Source organism: Oncorhynchus mykiss, chromosome 8 (genome assembly GCF_013265735.2).
Source record: "Oncorhynchus mykiss isolate Arlee chromosome 8, USDA_OmykA_1.1, whole genome shotgun sequence".
Lineage (NCBI taxonomy): Eukaryota > Metazoa > Chordata > Actinopteri > Salmoniformes > Salmonidae > Oncorhynchus > Oncorhynchus mykiss.
Window position 1 is genome coordinate 49,300,598 of NC_048572.1, and position 20,707 is coordinate 49,321,304.

General features: G+C 40.9%; 1 protein-coding gene across 1 annotated transcript in view; it reads left to right on the top strand.

Annotated features, from left to right (window-relative positions):
• Positions 1–20,707, top strand: part of gpr158b (G protein-coupled receptor 158b) — a 102,538-nt gene that overhangs the window by 21,749 nt on the left and 60,082 nt on the right. The window contains exon 3 of the mRNA XM_021612743.2: positions 18,016–18,118. Within this exon, the coding sequence (XP_021468418.2) occupies positions 18,016–18,118 (103 nt within the window). The remainder of the gene's footprint in view (positions 1–18,015; positions 18,119–20,707) is intronic.

A 20,707-nucleotide genomic window follows, 5' to 3' on the forward strand; every position in this document is an offset into this window, starting at 1 on the left:
GGCTTAATCCACCAACCAATCATCTCCCACAACACCTTCCCCTATAGGTCCGACGTCTTGGTAATAAAGAGATTGTGTTTGTAACTCTCTTATTGGGATAGTGATCCCCACAAGTGCGACACATATCAACCACAGATTTTAAGGGTGTAGTCTTTCTGGAAGGTAGGACCAGTAGTTTTCTTCTCCCTTGAGGCCAGGGTGAATGTTTTCCAATAGATAGCACAGCCATAAAGTCAAGTGGCTACATCATAAATATTTATTTTATTTTATTTATTACATAAAGGCTAAGGTAGTTATCACAGCTAAAACAAATAAAGATTAAAGACAAGTTTAAACCATACATTTAAACAATGTAAATATATAAAGTTTCAAAAAGTCCAGCAATGCAATAACATTGAACATTACACAGGGCTGTGAATAGTGTAGCTTGTTCCTGAGGTGGTGGACGAATGGTTCATGCCTCTCTGCCTGATGGAGGTATTTTAATGTTGATTTCAACCTTTATAATTAACAACAAAGAAAGTAAGCAGGTCTGTTAGGATATGCATTTGTCACACCATCTGGATAAGGGCATTTCTGTTCTGCACCAGAAATACTCTAAATGGGGGATGGGGAAACTCCCTTTTATTCTTACTATTATATTCCTCTTTAGTTTACAAATCTCATGACTTGACCTATGACACGTAGCTAGCTAGCTAACAATTGCTGTGAAGTCACCGAAATTATTTGCAATAACGATTGCGGTAGCTATGTAATCTAACTCAACACTTAAATGCTACAGACTAATTTAAATGTACAATAAATAAAGGTTAACTTACTCAGTTTTCTCTGTCCAGTGGCACCACAAGTCAGCATTTGATTTGCAAACTCCATCACCTGTGTGCTTACTGCACTACAAACACATGAAACACATGCATGTTGGATGGCGCTGTGTTAAGAAGCAGTGCGGCTTGGTTGGGTTGTGTATCGGAGGACACATGACTTTCAACCTTCGTCTCTCCCGGAGCCCGCACGGGAATTGTAGCGATTAAACAAGATAGTAGCTACTAAACAATTGGATACCATGAAATTGGGGAGAAAAAGGGGTAAAATAAAAAAATGGGGGGAATAAATAAATAAGGAAAATCTGAAACCTGGAAAAACAAAACCGCCAAAGCTGAGAAAAAAATGGAATTAGGCCAATTTTTTAAAACGGATTTTAAAAGGCCCTAACAATGTTTTTTTTGAGCGGGTGTCATCCTGCAGCACAGTATTTTGGGGAAAGTTGAGGTCAGGTCCAATATTGCCTAGGCTGGGCCATCCTAGAAATGTTAGAGTAATGTAATATAAAATAATATATGCCATTTAGCAGACGATTTTATCCAAAGCAACTTACAGTTATGCGTGCATACATCAGAGTAAATTGGCACCCGCAAACCATTTCTCAAGCACAGACTTTCACTTTGTGGAGCACTGAAAAATACCCATAGCTATTCTGAATGCTCTGTGTCCTTCTCTTTGAAGTAAATTGATTAGTCACCATAGCGCTTGTCTCCAGTAGACTGGAATCCATGGTTACGGAGCTCAAGGTGATTGTAATCCCACAGCGAGTCAAGTCATAATCATGCCTGGCGATCTCTTATGAGCTCATTTGAAAGAGGGAAACAGTTATTACAGTAGGGATCAATATGGAACCGTATAAATCAGGTACTTGTAAGTGATTCTAAATCACATTAGTGTTTCACTTAGCATTGTTCAGGCGGGGCACCCTACGAAAGGGTTAGCTGTTGATTTTGGGGTTTTGTGCTCTAGCTGGAAAATAATTAAGGATGAACACGATCACGTAGGTGATATTAGTAAGCCTATGTCAAGGCCAAACCCTGAGCTGGTTTAATTGTATCTGTTTTCGAAGCTCCCTGTCCTCTTCTCTTACTTGTTGTATTATCTTCTCTACTTTCCCCCATTCAGTATCTCAGTGCTTCTACCTATTCATGACTCATTGGCCCAATTCCCAACTATTATCTCTATTATCCTACATTTGCAACATGGTTATCTGGTTGCAAACTGCCTTTTTGGTTGAGAAGACATAATAGAACCAGGTTACAGCCAATTGGTCTCTGTAAAAACCAGGTAACGACATATTTGTCATGGCAAGACATCATGGGAAAGACGTCATAAAAAACGTTAACAAAATTTCCCTTTAGAGCCTGACAATGTTGCAACCAGTTTTGCCCAATGGGATATTATTATCAGACCAACATGTTTGTTGAATAGCAATAGAAATCGTATGCAGGGCTCATCAAGTCCCCAAAGACTACAAAGACCTCCTCAGGCGCTACCCAAGATACCTCCCTTAAAAGAGCGATTTGCTGCTCTATCCTGACGCAGGGGAGCTGTCATGGACCGACAAATAACCAAAATAATCCCTACACACAACGTGCAACTTTGTGGCAACTATTTTATGTGGTTATCTGGTTGTAACAGAGAGCTGTTGGTTGTTCTGGTTGTCTGACGCCTTCTCAACCAGACAACCAGTTTACAACCTGAAAACGATGTCATTACATGACATGGTATGCCAAAAGTTCCCCATAGGGTCAGTATCTATGTGTGCCACAACCTGACTTGCTATCATCTGGACATTTTGTGTATGAACTTTTACTTGTGGTTCCATCCACACATCTACTACTTCATGCAGAGGAGCTGCTGTTGCCCTTTTCTAATTTGCCCCGAAACAGGGAGCATGCATAGGAAGTGCCTGTGTTAAGAAAACAAACACAAGCGCTCATGCATTATGGATCCTCTGTTGTAGGGAAGTATGTTACAAAAGGACTGTAGCATATGTAATTAATGGGAGTTAAGAATGTTTTGAGTCTGTATTAGGTGTGTGTGTGTTTTCCCTGCAAATCCTCTGAAACCTGGCGATGGAGATAAACAGCTTCAAAGTGGTCGTTTTGCTTATGAGCATGAGCTGCTGTGACAGCTAAGGAGGGTAGTCCGCCTTCGACTCTCCTCCATTCCTCCCTCCTCTATTCATCTGCAGTTTCTTCTCTCTCTCTCTCTCTCTCTTTCTCTCTCCATCTTCATGGAGGCACTTACAGTTTTTTTCAATTGCTAAAACACTAAAACCCATTGGCTGAACAAAGTTCTCAGTTGCCTGGACTCATTTAGCTAATTATGCAGTCTGTTTTTAATACCTTAAACCATTTCACATCGTAAAACACAATTTGCAGATCTCACTTAGACTTTTCAGCAAAACTCTAAACACATTCTCATTCTCAAAACACATTCTGCACTCTAATGCACATGTCATCCGTACTGGTAAACACAAGTGGCAACAATCAAATACAAATAGAGAACACATGCCATTGCTAGAACACAACCACTCAAAATTGATTTAATCTGTTTCAAATGATGCGACACAATCCATATAAGCCAGTTCAGAGAGCAAACAGGTTGTTGAAGGTGGGAAGGACAAAGTCTGAGAATGGATAGAAGAAACAATGTGAGAGGACGAGTGCGTATGCGAGGTGGGCAACGAGGAGGAAGAGGGGCAGGAGGGCAAGAAAGAGGAAGAGGAGGATGAAGAAGAAGAAGAGGAAGATAAAGAGTGGAAATATCTGATGAAATTCGAGCAACAGTTATAGACCATGTTCTTGTCCATGGACTGACAATGAGGGAAGCAGGACTTAAAGTGCAACCCAATTTGAGCCGATTTTTTTGTGTCCACCATAGTTAGGGCATTCAAAGAAGAGAACAGGTACAGTATACTACCTTATTTTTGTAATTGCAAATTTACTGTACTACACTATATGCAGCTGTTTCAATAGACATTTTTAAAGTTAATCACTGTATGTATTGTACTGCATGAATATGTCTTGTATCTGCACAACTACTTTTTGTAGAATTGCAAGGCTGCCACATGCAGGTGGAAGGACAGCTATATTCACTCGGGAGCAAGAGGCCGTTATAGTTGGCATGGTCCTTCAAGATAATGCAATACGACTCAGAGAAATCCAGGAACGAGTGAAACAAAACATTATTTCCACAATTGACTGTGTCCTCCATCGTAACAGGATGCGAATGAAACAAGTATACAGAGTACCTTTTGAGCCAACTCACCAAGGGTGAAAGAACTGCGAGCTCAGTATGTGCAAGTAAGTGTACATTCAGAAACATTTACTGTAATCCAGATTGTCTACAGTACTATGTGAATGACATTACTCTTCAGTACATACAATGTATGTGAATCAGAAGCCTAATTGTGCTCTACAGTATAGCACTGTCTCTGTACGACTTACAAAATCCTACATACAGTATATTTTATTTCTACACAGACAATATTTGACTTGGAGTCCTTGGACAGACCCCATGAGTTCATCTTTGTCGTTGAAGCAGGCTTCAATCTAACAAAAGGAGAGGCCCAAACATGATTAGACAGCGGACCATTGTTGAAGTCCCTGGTCAACGAGGTGGCAATGTTACAATCTGTGCTGCTATCAGCAACCATGGTGTTCGACATCACCATGTTACACTCGGGCCATATAACACCCAGCACCTTCTAAGATTTATTGCCAATCTAAGAGAGATTTTATTTGAGCAGCAGGTTTAAGAGCAGCAGGGTCAAGAGCTATATGAGAATCCCATTCCCACCTATGTGATAGTGTGGGACAATGTCAGTTTCCAACGAGCTGCTCAGGTAAGGGAATGGTTTAACATCAATGGGCAGTTTATGAACTTGTACCTCCCTCCATACTCGCCTTTCCAGAATCCGATTGAGGAGTTTTTCTCCTCTTGGAGATGGAAAGTGTATGATAGACAACCCTACACCAGAGTAAATCTGCTGCAAGCCATGGATTTAGCCTGTTGTGATATAGGTGAGGAATCATGTCAGGGCTGGACATGGCACACAAGAGGCTTCTTCCCCCGTTGCCTCAGGAGGGACAATATTGCTTGTGATGTCAACGAAGTGCTCTGGCCTGACCCAGCCCAAAGACAAGAAGAAGCACATTGATCACATGTTTACTCCTTTGATTTTTGTCCCTTTTGGGACAAATTGGGTTGTTATTGTATACTGTAGTACAGTGCATTGTAGGCTATATACTGTACAATGGACAAATTGTATGGCCCTGAACATTGTGCTTTCCATTTATTACAGTTTTTTGCAATTGCTAACACACTAAAATGACATGCACAGCACAATTATTTAAACTGACACACAGAGAGCAAAACCTCTTCTCAAGTCTCCAAAAGTCTAAACACATTTTCTGCTTTACACACATTTTGCAATTCAAAATGGCACTTTTTAAATGCACTGCACACGGTTCTCTGCATAAGACACAACAATCTGACATAAAGTCACATGTTTGCCATTTCAAAACACTGCCATTCAAAATTACACTACATGAGCTAATTGGCCAATACATGTGCCACCTGGCCAAACACCTCAATGGTTAATTGTTACCACTTCAATCAGGAAGTAAGCACTATGAAAAGACCACAGGTGAGCACCTTTTGTTTTACAACAACAATGGAAGCCGTTGCACAGAGAGGGAGAGGAAGAGGGAGGGTGAGAATGAGAGGGGGAGGAAGAGTGAGAGGTATGGGTTGAGCTGGTAGAGGAGTTCATGGCCAAAGAAGACAACATCTTTCAAATGAAATTGGGCTGACAATGCGAGAGGCTGGACAGAGAGTGCAGCCCAACTTGAGCCGTTTTACTGTCGCCTCTGTCATCCGGACATTTAGACTGGATTACAGGTATGTAACCACATTTATTTCACACTATGTAGTACACCCCATGTCATAGTGTATCAGTTGGGTGACACCTGTTTACTTCATGAATGGCTGATGTCATACACTAACTGCACACATTTCCTGTAGAATTTACTCTACTGTGGGGGAACTGTCTTTAGGCTGCATTGTCCAAGCCCTATATTTTTGTTTTTTTTGTTTTTCTAAAGGACTGAGAGATGCAACCATGGTAGAGGAAGGGGCCAAATGTTCACCGGGGTACAGGAAGCTAACATTGTAAACTTGGTTTTGGAAAATAATGAAATCAGATTAAGAGAAATTCAAAGCCACATCATCCAAGACAACACCATATTCAACAACATTCAACGAGTCAGTCTGTCCACATTGGCTCGCATTCTCACACGAAACCAAATCAGAATGAAACAACTTTATAAGGTGCCATTTGAGAGAAACTCTCAAAGAAACAAAGAGTTCAGACGAGCATATGTGGATGTAAGTACAATATTGACTGCAGTACAATACACGCAACATTGTTTCCCAGTGTACTGGATAACACCATATACTGTAGTAATGGAAATGGATGCTCATGCAATTCCACATGAGTTCATCTTTATAGATGAGGCTGGGTTCAACCTAGCAAAGAGCAGAAGAAGGGGGAGAAACATCATTGGCCACAGAGCCATTATAGATGTTCCTGGCCAACGTGGTGGGAACATCACAATGTGCACTGCCATCTCCAATACGCATGGTGTCCTCCACCGTCATGCCAACCTTGGACCATACAACACAGCCCATATTATCACATTTCTGGACAGACTCCACAACATTCTCATACCACCAGAGCGTATGAATGATGCAGATCATCAAAGAACCCGGTACGTTGTAGTATGGGACAACATGAGCTTTCATCGTGCAGCCCCAGTCCAAAACTGGTTTGCTGACCACCCACCATTTCTCGTGCAATACCTCCCACCATACTCACCATTTCTGAACCCCATAGAAGAGTTGTTTTCGGCATGTCGGTGGAAGGTATACGACCGGAAGCCCTTTGTGCTCATGCCTCTTGTGCAGGCTATGGAAGAGGCATGTGATGAGATTGATGTGGGTGCGATTCAGGGATGGATAAGGCACTCAAGGCACTTCTTCCCTCGATGTCTGGCAAGGGAAGATATTGCCTGTGATGTGGACGAGGCGTTGTGGCCAGACCCAGCTGTGCGGCCTCTTTTTTTCTATACATTTTTTCTGCAATTTTCAGTTTACTGTTTTTTTTGTGAGCATATTTTTGTTCAGTCCAATGTAAATATATCTGCTGCAATGGCAATATGTTGCACTGACTTGTTTGGTGAAAAATGTAAAAAAAAAAAAAAAAAAACTGTTTCAAAAGCATGTGTGTGTATCTGCAAATATTTCTGTGCATCTGAAGATTTTCTACAATTTGAACTATTTTAGTATTATGGCAAAGCATACTAAAGATAAGAGTGCTTTTCATTATGCCCAACAGTGTGTAGTTGGTTAGACAAAAATCTGGTAATAGGAATCAAGTGTGTGCCATTTCGTGCAAACGTTTGATTTTGATAATGCTATATGTGGTTTTGTGAATTGTGTTAAGTATTTTGATAAAACCAGCCTAGTTTGCAAAATTGTGTTTTAGCAATTGGGAAAAACTGTAACAGTACTGACTGCTCAATAGATTTTGACTGGTTGCAGGTTCATATCAACAAAGAACAAGAATTACAGTATCACAGAGACAAAGGACAAGTTTGTGAGATGCAGGGTACAGTACTGTAAAAATAGGGGTACAAGGGGAGGAAGAACAAAAAACTAAATTGCAAAGAGCAAAGCAGAGTAGTAATTTCTGATCAATTTTGAGCTACCATAGTACATGTTTTCATTCATCAAAAGACAATGACGGAAAAATATGAATATTTTTTTAGATAAAAAATGTACTTCTCCCTGAGAATTGTATGTTTTGAACAATGTGTTTTCTATTTTTCGGTGTATTGTTTACTGACTGCTTGAGAGTGTATATCATTTTGATCACTTTGTTTATCAAAAACTGTTTTGAGGCAAATGTTTCATTTTGCGAGAGGACTCAGAGGTTATGTAAATAGTGCTTTGAAGATGAGGTTTTGTGTTTAATGTTTTCAGGAAATGGAGCAAGGTTTCAGAAATTGTGTTTTAGCAATTGAGAAAATCTGTAACACTTCAGAGAAGCCCAGAGACGGAATCTTCAAGTCATTTCCTTACCCATTAATACCTCATTCTCTTTGTTTCTCTCTCCCTTCATTTTGCATCATCATGGTGACACTTTTTGTCTTGAAAGTCTAATATCTTGAAAACTTGACTGCTGACATGAAAAATGTTTTCGGACTGTATCAACAGTGGACTAATGATTTTAAAAAAAATCATGGTTTGCTTTGCAGTCTCAACCTTGTCTCAGCGCAACAATAGGAGAAGGGGCAACGTAAATATTTATGTTTCTACCTAGCTGCCTCCTTCACTTCCCTTATCATCCCTCGCTCAGGATGAGAGGAGAGTAGTGGATATTGACAAAAAAAATATTGTGGCAAATAAATAAACAAAACCTTTCTCGTTGTGACGTGCGTGCCTGCAATGTACCATCACTAAAATACTCATGTTTTGTCATGTCATTGAAATGAGAACTGCTTCGGTTCCACCACAATCAAAAGAAGTGCATCACTGACCCTGTCTGTTTTTTGTTTTTTTACTTTTCACTTTGGTGACTCATCATCTTGACTTCTTTCAAATTGAAATGTCAGATTCTACGAGTCATCCTATTATGTGCTGGAGAATAAAATAAGAATGGGCCTTGCTGTGAATATTCACAAACCATAGGCTCAATGTTGCATTATTCTATCAAAGTTATCGTAAGGATTACTTCAAATCTTTCTGTCAAAATCATCTTAATGCACAATGTTATCACTCAGAATTCAAGTTGAGGTCATTTTCGATTACATAAAGCACAAAGGCTGTGCTCTATACTGTTGGGGCCTTTCAGTCTGAGAACCACACGGGATGTGTTTTATTTATCACCACAGCAGAATGGTCCAGTGAATGCAGTTCTAAAGCTAAACAGTCTCTGGATGTGTGTGCTGGCTCCGACAGAGTAGCATAGTTCCAGGCAGGCACGCACATCCATCCCCATTTCATCTCCAACAGATAAAAAAAAGCTGGCAAGCGGAAGAAAAAGCAAAGAGACAAAAATAGAGTTCTGTCAGAGTCCCCTCGTATCTCATCTTCCAGAGGGAGTTTCAAACAAAAAAAAGTTGGCTGCTTTGGTATGGCAAACCTTTATTTGGGAATTAGGGAATTAGTATTTTTCCCTGTTAAAGTAAACCAACAAAATGGCCTCCATAGCCTATTCTGGCTGAAGCCACTGAAGTCTCAAGCTGCCTGTTCATCAACCGTAATGAAGATGGTACATTCACAGATGCTCATTATGAAATGCCAAATTGCATTTCCGGTTGACTGACAGAATTTAACAGCTCGATGATAGGAAGCCCCAGCTATAGCCGTGGCTATAAGAACCCTTATGAAACACATGGAGCTACCCTAACAGACTTGGAGAGTGAATTGAGTGAATTAACATTGCCTCATCAAAGCTTCATAGCTTTGTTGTTTATAAATTCCACTCATCCTCATACTACACATTCTCAGACGTCTTGAACACACCTTACGGAATGTGACAAGATGGCTGCTGACAGGATGGAATGTCTCAATTAGCGAATAAGGCAAGGCTGCTCAAAGAGATGGCGGGAATTAATAGGCTCAAGACTTAAGTTTCAAATGACTTTCGGATATTGGACCTAGGCTACTTGCTTACATGCTGGCTATACCGGGCACGCGCATGCATCTGCGTGCGCCATCACTCACATGTTGATTTTGTCCATCCACACCAGATGCGATCAGGACACGCAGGTTGAAATATCAAAACGAACTCTGAAACACTTATATTAATTTAGGGACAGGTCGAAACGCATGAAACATTCATGGCCATTTAGCTAGCTTGTCCTGGGATATAAACATTGGGTTGTTATTTTACCTGAAATGCACAAGGTCCTCTACTCTGACAATTAATCCACAGATAAAAGAGTAAACCTAGTTAGTTTCTAGTAATCTCTCCTTCAACCAACTGGACTGGAGTGTGGACCTCAGCTCATCTTTCAATCACCCACGTGGGTATATGCTCCTAAAAACCAATAAGGAGATCGGAGAGGCAGGACTTGCAGCACATCAAGTGTCAAAAATAGAACCTTGTTTTATTTTAGCGTCTGGCTACACAGATGCTAGTTGATGCGCCCAAGCAGTTTGGATGTAATTATGGAATAACATGTATGTGTACATTTATTTTGCGACGCTCACGCACGTAACGCGAGCAGTGTGGTCAGCATGTTAGATGCTAAAAACGGGTAAAAACTAAAGGGAGCATAAATTACTTTGTGTTACTAATGTTTTACGGTGTTAAACAGAATGAAACTGGCGGATTAAGAACTGTTTTCTGGCAGGACTGGGATAATGGTGTTATAATTGGTCCTTTGACATTTAGCCGGTGTACACCTCTGACAATGGGCTTTTGGGTGATGATAAATTGGCAGAGAAATGCGTGCAACTCCCAGTTACTTACCCTAAGATGAGAAGCCACTATTGATCTGCATGAGTGTTACCACTGTGCAGGCTGAAGAACGATCTGTTGCCAGCAGGAACAACTAAACACATTTTAGAGTGTATAAAAGACTTGATATTTTACCTACAAAGGTCCAAGCTTATCACAGTTTAATTAATGGCAAAAAAAAAATTACAACAGCAGTCTTCACTCACATTTCATTATAGCCTATTTTGTCAATTCACTTTGCAATTGGAAATTTTAACTTCCAGCAAATTGCATTCAGTTATTCTACAATCCTATTATGCCATATTGTAAAAGCAAACATATTCTCAATTACCTACTTGGATGAATAGGTAGTGAGTAAGAATAAAAAATACCTGATGCCTGAATTTTTGGGGAAGGCCTTAGATACATATTGTTGAGCCTTAGATACATATTGCCTCTCTTCACTTTCCTATTCTTTAGCTGTACTCCCCTGACAACAGACATGCTGGCAGGATAAGAGGGATTCAGCCTCACGGAAACATAATTTACTCCTAATCTAATGTCTGCAGCTCTGCGGCTGCCACAGCAATATTAAAGAGGCTGTCAACAGAACACCAGCTTATCCTAATTGTCTTGGGCCTCCTGGACCTGACTGTGTGGGGCTCAGTGACCACCCACTAGTGCCCATGGTGGATAACAGAGGCTCGTCTGTCTTATAAAACACAAATGTCAACGTCTGTTTTCCTCTCTGTGTCCGCTTTATAACCTCTTCCATTGCCATTCTATTATGTCCTCTTCCGTTTGAAGTGATTTGCATTTGATGGGAAAGGACTCTTTTCCAGATGTACAGTTCTCTCAGTGTTTGAGGAGTTTATCATTGCATGTATAGCTAAAACATCACCAAATGAGACCCTTAATTAGCCATTTAATTAAGCACAGGTTATGAGGAAGAATGGCTATGTACTTCCTTCAGGGAGTTCTCAGTTCACCACCTACTTATCACCACATTCTTGATGGGATTCTCCTCAGGCTAGAGAAAAGTCTGCTCCCAGAAAACCAACATCGAGTCCTATTTACCGCACACTGTAGTGGTTTGCAGTAGGTGATCATCTAATAGTGGCTAAATTCTTCCTGTCTCATACATCGATAGAGAGTTTCCAGACAGTCTAGAGACCAAGGCCTTTCTTCTCAGACATATTTCAGTGTGAGGCTGCAGTCTGCAGAACCCCTGGGGAAAGAGTGATTGCTTTCACGGTTTAATGATCTCAGGGATATTTTCAGATTTTGGAGGAACAGCGTGTTCTCTCTCTCCTAGCGTCCTGTTTACCGCTTTCTTGCCCAAAGTTGCATTCAGAGAAAACTAACATTGGACAGAGAGACTAGCGATTCTTTCTCAGGAAGCCCACAAACCACACAAAACAATCTATTAAATTTGATCTCAAGAAACACAAAACCTTTCAGAGAAACTCCCTCTGCGTGGTGGGGATTTTATTTTCATTATCTTGGAGCTTTACCTCCAAAACATGTCTTACTTGGTCCTTTTCATCTCGCTTTGGGGTAACTAAAGCCACCACGAGGTTGTCCATTTCAAACTGTCATTTTAGTCTTGTACTGAACCTCAGGTTATGTGCATCACTACCACATCATTACCACATATTGTTTTTGTCCAATTAGGATTCAATACAACGATAATGTGGAGGTATGGTTCCGATGCATTCTGAGGGCATGTCCCAGCCAACTGATACATGATCTCTTGACGAAAGATACGAATATTGAATCCTCCACTCTAAAATGTTCTAAACCTATACCTCAGCGCTTCTCAAACTCGGTCCTCGAGACCCCAAGCGGTGCACGTTTTGGTTTTCGCCCTAACACAGTACACAGCTGATTCAAATGATCAAAGCTTGATGATTAGTTGATTATTTGAATCAGCTGTGTAATGCTAGGGAAAAAAAACAAATGTGGGTGTCTTGAGTTTGGAAACCCTGCTATAGCTAAAGCTGAAATGACTGCAACATGCGATTCACCCTATTAATGTCTATTGTTACATGCTGCAACTCTGACTCACTTCTCACCCTGCCTTCCCTTTCCCCCAGGGAGTGTTTGCACAATCTATTTCAGTGCAATGATACTCATTTTTGAAGACACAAGCTCAAGTACATAGTACAAATATTATGAAAATACGAAATAGTGGGGCAATAGGTCTTGAAATTACTGAAATGCTTTCTAAATATATTAACAATCAAATTATAAATGACTTCGTACTTAGTGGAAGTAAAATATTGGCACTATTTTAAAACTGTCAACAGAGGTACCATTCAAATGTGTGCAGACTCATTATAACTTCAACTTTAAGCACACAGTGATTTCGTCCATCTGTGTCCAAGATCAGGTGGTCTTCTTTCAATTCTATGAAATGTAGTATTTTTTCATGTTGAGACCTCTAAATCGGGTTGAGAATATCACAGCGAGATGAATGGCTGGACTCGCTACACTGTCATCATTCAGTTGCTGTCTCGCAAGCTGGGCTCACTCACTTAGAGCAAGACAATCTATTTGTGCTAGGATAGGCTAGAAAATGTGACACGTCACTTCCTATGCAAATATGGGGTCTGAAACCTGACACTTCAAGTCAGCTCCTTAGAGAGTGGAAACGGAGAGTAGACAGATGGGTCTTTTTGGCATTATAAGGCATGGGAATGTACACCAAAATGTTAGTCGGAACCGGTCCAGAACTGCTCAAAGTCCCCGACATGGGGGACTTTAATGTGCATGTCTGAAATGTAGACTTTCTTGCTGCACTTTGTAAGACCTTGCCCATTAACGAGCCACCACCAGTCTATTAAAGACCAGGGTTAAACATAAGAAAGTGGCTAAGAAGATGGAGGGGCATAATGCCGATTCCGACATCTATTTAGAGCCAAGGTTAGACAATTCTGGAGTAAAGGTCAGAGTAAGTACCTGGCTACACATTATTCAAAGGGAAATTCCAAATGGCGTAACACAAAAGGGAATCCCCCTCTAATTTGCATATTGTCTGATTAGAGCATTTGGTTGACAGCACACCACAGGAATATAGACTCAAGTTCTTTAAAGTCATTGTAAGATCCTAGTCTGATTCCAACCATTTTGACAACGAGGTGCATACACCAAGATTAAAGTTAACTTTTCTGTTCTCCCTTGAAGTATTCTCATGGTTGAATTAAGATTTAATGGGTTGCGCTTTTCTTGACTGTTTCACAATAGCGTCTGCTAGCCCTGTCACATGTACGTGGTAATATGTGAAATAACATGTTACCAAAATAGCATGGGCACAATCACATATTATTACACTCTCCCTTTACAAGATGATGATGTGATATGATAGGTGATATAATAAACTGTGACATATCTAAAGACTAATTCGCACATTTTCGCAACTCCAGAAGAACAATGAGAGACCCTGGCACCATTTAATTCCATCCTGGAGCCAAGTCAGGATAAAATACTTGATTAGTGATGTATGGAGAGGTACTGTTATTCACTGTTAAAGGAAAACTGTACTCAAAAACTATATGTTGGTATTTTTTTAATTAGTCCACTGTCAGCAGTCAAGTTTTCAAGAAAGCAAAGTGTCACTTGGCACATCATCATGATGATGCAAAAAACTTGACTGCTGACAGACAAAACATTTTGGGGCGGTTTCAACAGTGGATTAATGAAAAAAATACCAAAATATAGTTTTTGAGTAGGTTTTTTCTTTATGAGCCTTGAGGCACACTTTCAAACTCCCATGTCAATCCACTGTATCACACACATGGCACAACCAAGAACCACATCAACCCTTGTCACATGTGTATCGTTTAAATACACTGCAGGTGGCTAAAGAGATGAATTTGTGCTCTAGATGCACCCTGAACATGAGACACAGTGACAGATGTCATGTCACCGAGCACATATCAACACAAGCTGTTATTTCAAGTTGATATAAATGCAAGTTGATTATAAATTATTCCTTTGACTTCGATAATCCCACACAATAAGCATACTTCCATGCGCTCCATGGCCCTTGGTGGGTGTTATCTTAATGAGTTTCTCCTTCAGAGCTAACGTAAGCACAAAATAAATCCATAATAAAGCTTTATTTACCCACACTCCCCTGCTGGGCGGAAGATGATATTAACATGCTTGTGCGCTCTGCAGATGTTGGAAGTTCGTGCAGTCTGACTCTCGGAACCTCTTGGGAGACCAGTTCTTTGCCGCCTGCTCCAATAGTAGTAGCAGCTTGCCCATTAACTCGTTTCGCTTAGTTTTCAATACACCTGAAAGATGATCAATAAATTCAGGCCCAGTTATTCAAATCAGTGCCCTTTTCAAATCAACCGTTCCTCATTTTCAGGATCCCATTTCTGACACCAATATGCAACGAATACAGTTGTAAACTATTATCCCAGTAAATGTACAGTATTTTTCAGATAATGTAACAACGGCGTGTTCAGGGGGTGGCCCAGGCCTTGCAAAATAAATATCAGCCCCTGCAGAGAAGCATGAGATTGAACTTCACTCAACTTTCTGGAGTTTTCCCCATTAGTTGACAGTCTCAATGTATCCCTTTACTGTGGCAATTGTGATCGAATCAATACAATATTAGCCACTTTCAATGCAACATACCGAAACAAATCAAACTATGCAAGACTTGGTATGCTAAACTATACTTGGTATGCAAGAGATTTTATTGTAGGCAGAACGCATCGGAGTAGATTCTATTGCGCTAACAGGCACGACTCAGGCCTGTACTCGGCACAGACCGGTGAGCAATAACCAATCAGAGCTGAAGTAGGCCTATATGTAAATAGGCCATTGCCATATATTGATCTGTACTGTTGGACTGTTTTTACAGCATGAGCGGTCGTGAGTAGATGCGCTTGTTTTGAGATCAAAGCGAGAGCTACATGTGTGCACATTTGTATATTTGTTCATATCCTTTGCTAGTTAGTGAGTTATTAGCCTAGTTATATATAATTTGTAGTCAGCAATGGGGGACTGGTTGCTTCTTATAAGACCATAAAACATGCATTTCACAGCTAAAGAGCTTTTTTTTGATTTTTCTTAAAGCGGCAGTGTTGCATTTTGAGACAGGCTTGATTAAGCTAAGTAGCCAATAGGCAGAGGGTGGCATAATTAATCTGATTCCATGTAATAATGGTGTGGGAATAATGATGCATTTTATTTTGTAAACATTTTTAGTCACCTCCTTGTCTGAAGGACAAGCGGATAAACAGGTTAATGTCAAACCCTGCATGTATTTTTCAACTCTCATGCAATGTAGGCCTACAGTACATTGAACACCAACATTGACTGCTACTGTAGGCTGAACAATAGAACAGCTATTTCCATGTTAAAATGTTATGGGAGGCATTTTCCATTGTTTTTGATGGTAGGTCCTACATTGTGGTCAAATAGCCACTTACTACTACTTTTTTTTTTACCAACTACTTGACCACTGTTAAAACTAATTTAAAGATGTTACAGCGCCAGTGTTCACAGTAAACGCGTGCCAGAAGTTTCAAAAAGCTTAAACAAATTTGACAGAATATTGGCCATGACCCCACCCTGAAATCTGATTGGCCACCAGTTGCCCCCCCCCCTCCCCCCGGATAGACACGAATGAGAAATAATTGTATACGTTGGGTTATTTTTGTATTGTTCAAATTTTTGGGGAAGCCTGGTTTCCCTTGGCATCGATCAATACACACCACTTTGTAGGCTGAATGTCATTACACATGGTGTTTATAATGTCGGTTTCCATTCAAATGACGGGTACACATTGCACTGTTCAGATGTAGATTAATTTTGGAGTAGACGAACTCGCGCAGGTACCCTATTTTTAAGTGATTTGTTTGACAATCAGATGAAAACATCATGACTGGTTGTGTTCATGACACATTAAAAGGTAATTCATTTTTACAGTTAAATGATGTCTTTACTATAAAGCCCATAAATTAAGAGGTCCCCTTAAAACATTTTAGACCCCCCGAATTTCACAGGATAATTCTCACTCTGGGTGGCACTCTGAAATGTTATGTGCCCCAACATGACCACCCCATTCAAAATGTTCTGGACACGCCACTGGAATGTAAGAAACAAAGTGTTGATCAACTTGCCAAGGGATATCTCACACTGCTTCCTCAAAACATTGGTGATAAAACATTAATTATATTTTCCCCTAAACACAGTAGAGCTTAACAGCAAGGTTTTATCTGTTTGTTTTTGCCAGGCTTTCACACTTCAAATCAGACATTACAAAACCTTCCCCTCCCAGTAGAATATGATTAGCGGTGAAGGGAGCTAGTTCTCTAGGCTCAAAGACAATTGATCTAAACAACTACAGTTTATGCTTCAAAGCAACAAGTAGGTCTGACTGCCCTTCCTTCAAGGCATACCCCGGTTTCTCTACATCACCACTGAAATACAATGTCTCAAACCCTACGTAATGCCATCACACACACACAGTATAATCCACTATTCATGAGCATTCATATCATTGCAAATCTATTTCGGACAGAGCTCAAAACTGCGCATTTCTAAGGAAAGTGTTTCCTCCCAGTCGATCCAGATGGTCCAAGAGCTCATAGCCAGCCATCACTCAGTCTCCAAGCTGGAATTATGCAGCGAATTTAAATTCTGCAAACAGGTTTTAATTCTTAATTTAGATATTAATTAGATTCCTGCAACTTGGCAAGGGTGTGTTATTTCCCCTGACGCTGTTCTCAGGATCATTATTGGTCCCGTTTGCTCGGGTTCTGCTCGTCAGAAGAAAATACGCTTAATTTAATAACAGGGTTGAGACGAGTTCATTTAGACAAATCACTCCCAGTGTCTGAATAATGAGGTTATGTGCAATGCAGAAATCAAGAGCTAAAATTTGCATGGGAAAATGGCATCCTGTAATATGGTTTACATTGTTTTTGGTAGTGGGCCCCCTCTGATGATAAAAAAATCTGACTGAATGTGACTTTAACAATTTTCGATTAAAAACATTCTGCCAGTTGTCTTTATGTAAAGTTGATTGAACTGTATGGAATTCTACGTCAGTGTTATGGGACAGTGTTGTAGAGGCATTTCATCAGGATGCTTTAAGTTTGACCTAATACCCGGTCTTGTGTTGTCATGATTAATGTCTACATCCGCTGTAGTGTTTGTCTGTGATTATATGATTACACAATGTAAACATTAACGTATAGCTGAGGAAGGTAAACTAGGTTCTGTTTAAATAACTGAATTCCAAGGCTGTTAGCAAAAGCCTGTCAGTGAGTTTAATTTGAATTGAGTTGAGATTTGAATAGGAAATGAGAGTGCCTTTTCAAAGAGCACAGACCAGAATAGGGGAAAAAAAGTAAGAGCTAGGGACTGTTCTGTCGTATAGACATTTTCCAACATTATATAACCAACCCAAATATTTCAGTTTTTGACGGAATTTGCGGTTACAACGCCACAGGGTATTTCATATCATTTTAGCAATACACAAAACATGTTTTTTTGTGAGTTTCAAGAAACACAAACAGAAGGAAGGCTGAGTCACATTCTCTTCATTCTTTCTTCCATCCTGTTTACCTGGCTTTCATATAAACACTCTTTTATTATTTCTCTCTTGCTTTCTCTCTCGCTCTCTTTTTCTCTCTTTTATCTCTCCCTAGTGCACTCCCATTGTCGGCCATGGATTCGTGCTGGACAAGTACAAGTGCCAATGCAGGAGAGGCTTCTACCACCCAAGCAGAGTGGCACTCAACGGTTTCACAAGTAGGTTTGCGGTTTCCCTACCCAGCAACATGTGGCATCTGTTCCCTCCTCTCTGATTTCAATCACCTTATTTTAGCTATTGCAGCAGATGTGTGTGACGGAACAACATGGAAATCAAGGAGCACCTGTGCATTCGTTTTCATTAATATTGGTTTGGCATCACGATTCTTTTTTTCATGTAGGTTTAAAAGTGATTATAAAATCCCTGTTTTGTTGTTGATATTGTTCAAATCAAATTCAAATCAAATGTATTTATATAGCCCTTCTTACATCAGCTGATATCTCAAAGGGCTGTACAGAAACCCAGCCTAAAACCCCAAACAGCAAGCAATGCAGGTGTAGAAGCACGGTGGCTAGGAAAAACTCCCTAGAAAGGCCAAAACCTAGGAAGAAACCTAGAGAGGAACCAGGCTATGAGGGGTGGCCTGTCCTCTTCTGTTTGTGCCGGGTGGAGATTATAACAGAACATGGCCAAGATGTTCAAATGTTCATAAATGACCAGCATGGTCAAATAATAACAATCACAGTAGTTGTCGAGGGTGCAACAGGTCAGCACCTCAGGAGTAAATGTCAGTTGGCTTTTCATAGCCGATCATTGAGAGTATCTCTACCGCTCCTGCTGTCTCTAGAGAGTTGAAAACAGCAGGTCTGGGACAGGTAGCACATCCGGTGAACAGGTCAGGGTTCCATAGCCGCAGGCAGAACAGTTGAAACTGGAGCAGCAGCACGGCCAGGTGGACTGGGACAGCAAGGAGTCATCATGCCAGGTAGTCCTGAGGCATGGTCCTAGGGCTCAGGTCCACCGAGAGAGATAAAGAAAGAAAGAGAGAATCAGAGAGAGCATACTTAAATTCACACAGGACACTGGAGAAATACTCCAGATATAACAGACTGACCCTAGCACCCCGACACAAACTACTGCAGCATATATACTGGAGGTTGAGGCAGGAGGGGTCAGGAGACACTGTGGCCCCATCCGATGATAGCCCCGGACATGGCCAAACAGGCAGGATATAACCCCACCCACTTTGCCAAAGCACAGCCTCCACACCACTAGAGGGATATCTTCAACCACCAACTTACCATCCTGAGACAAGGCCGAGTATAGCCCACAAAGATCTCCGCCACGGCACAACCCAAGGGGGGGCACCAACCCAGACAGGAAGATCAGTCAGTGACTCAACCCACTCAAGTGATGCACCGCTCCTAGGGACGGCATGGAAGAGCACCAGTAAGCCAGTGACTCGGCCCTTGTAATAGGGTTAGAGGCAGAGAATCCCAGTGGAGAGAGGGGAACCGGCTAGGCAGAGACAGCAAGGGCGGTTCGTTGCTCCAGTGCCTTTCCGTTCACCTTCACACTCCTAAGCCAGACTACACTCAATCATAGGATCTACTGAAGAGATCTTCAATAAAGACTTAAAGGTTGAGACCGAGTCTGCGTCTTTCACATGGGTAGGCTGACCATTCCATAAAAATGGAGCTCTATAGGAGAAAGCCCTGCCTCCAGCTGTTTGCTTAGAAATTCTAGGGACAATTAGGAGGCCTGCATCTTGTGACTGTGGCATACGTGTGGGTATGTACGGCAGGATCAAATCGGAAAGATAGATAGGAGCAAGCACATGTAATGCTTTGTAGGTTAGCAGTAAAACCTTGAAATCAGCCCTTGCCTTAACAGGAAGCCAGTGTAGCACTGGAGTAATATGATCAAATTTTGGTGTTCTATTCAAGATTCTAGCAGCCGTATTTAGTACTAACTGAAGTTTATTTAGTGCTTTATCCGAGTAGCCGGAAAGTAGAGCTTTGGAACCTTGAGGAACACCGAAATTTACAGTTGATTTGTCAGAGGACAAACCATTCACATAGACAAACTGATATCTTTCCGACAGATAAGATCTAAACCAGGCCTAAACTTGTCCGTGTAGACCAATTTGGGTTTCCAATCTCTCCAAAAGAATGTGGTGATCAATGGTATCAATAGCAGCACTAAGGTCTAGGAGCACGAGGACAGATGCATGGCCTCGGTCTGACGCCATTAAAAGGTAATTTACCACCTTCACAAGTGCTGTCTCAGTGCTATGATGGGGTCTAAAACCAGACTGAAGCATTTCGTATACATTGTTTGTATTCAGGGAGGAAGGGAGTTGCTGCGCAACAGCTTTTTCTAACATCTTTGAGAGGAATGGGAGATTCGATATAGGCCGATAGTTTTTTATATTTTCTGGGTCAAGGTTTGACTTTTTAAAGAGAGGCTTTATTACTGCCATTTTTGGTGAGTTTGGTACACATCCGGTGGATAGAGAGCTGTTTATTATGTTCAACAGAGGGCCAAGCACAGGAAGCACCTCTTTCAGTAGTTTAGTTGGAATAGGGTCCAGTATGCAGCTTGAAGGTTTAGACGTCATGATTATTTTCATCATTGTGTCAAGAGATATAGTACTAAAACACTTGAGTGTCGCCCTTGATCCTAGGTCCTGACAGAGTTGTGCAGACTGAGGACAACTGAGCTTTGGAGGAATACGCAGATTTAAAGAGGAGTCCATAATTTGCTTTCTAATGATCATGATCTTTTCCTCAAAGAAGTTCATGAAT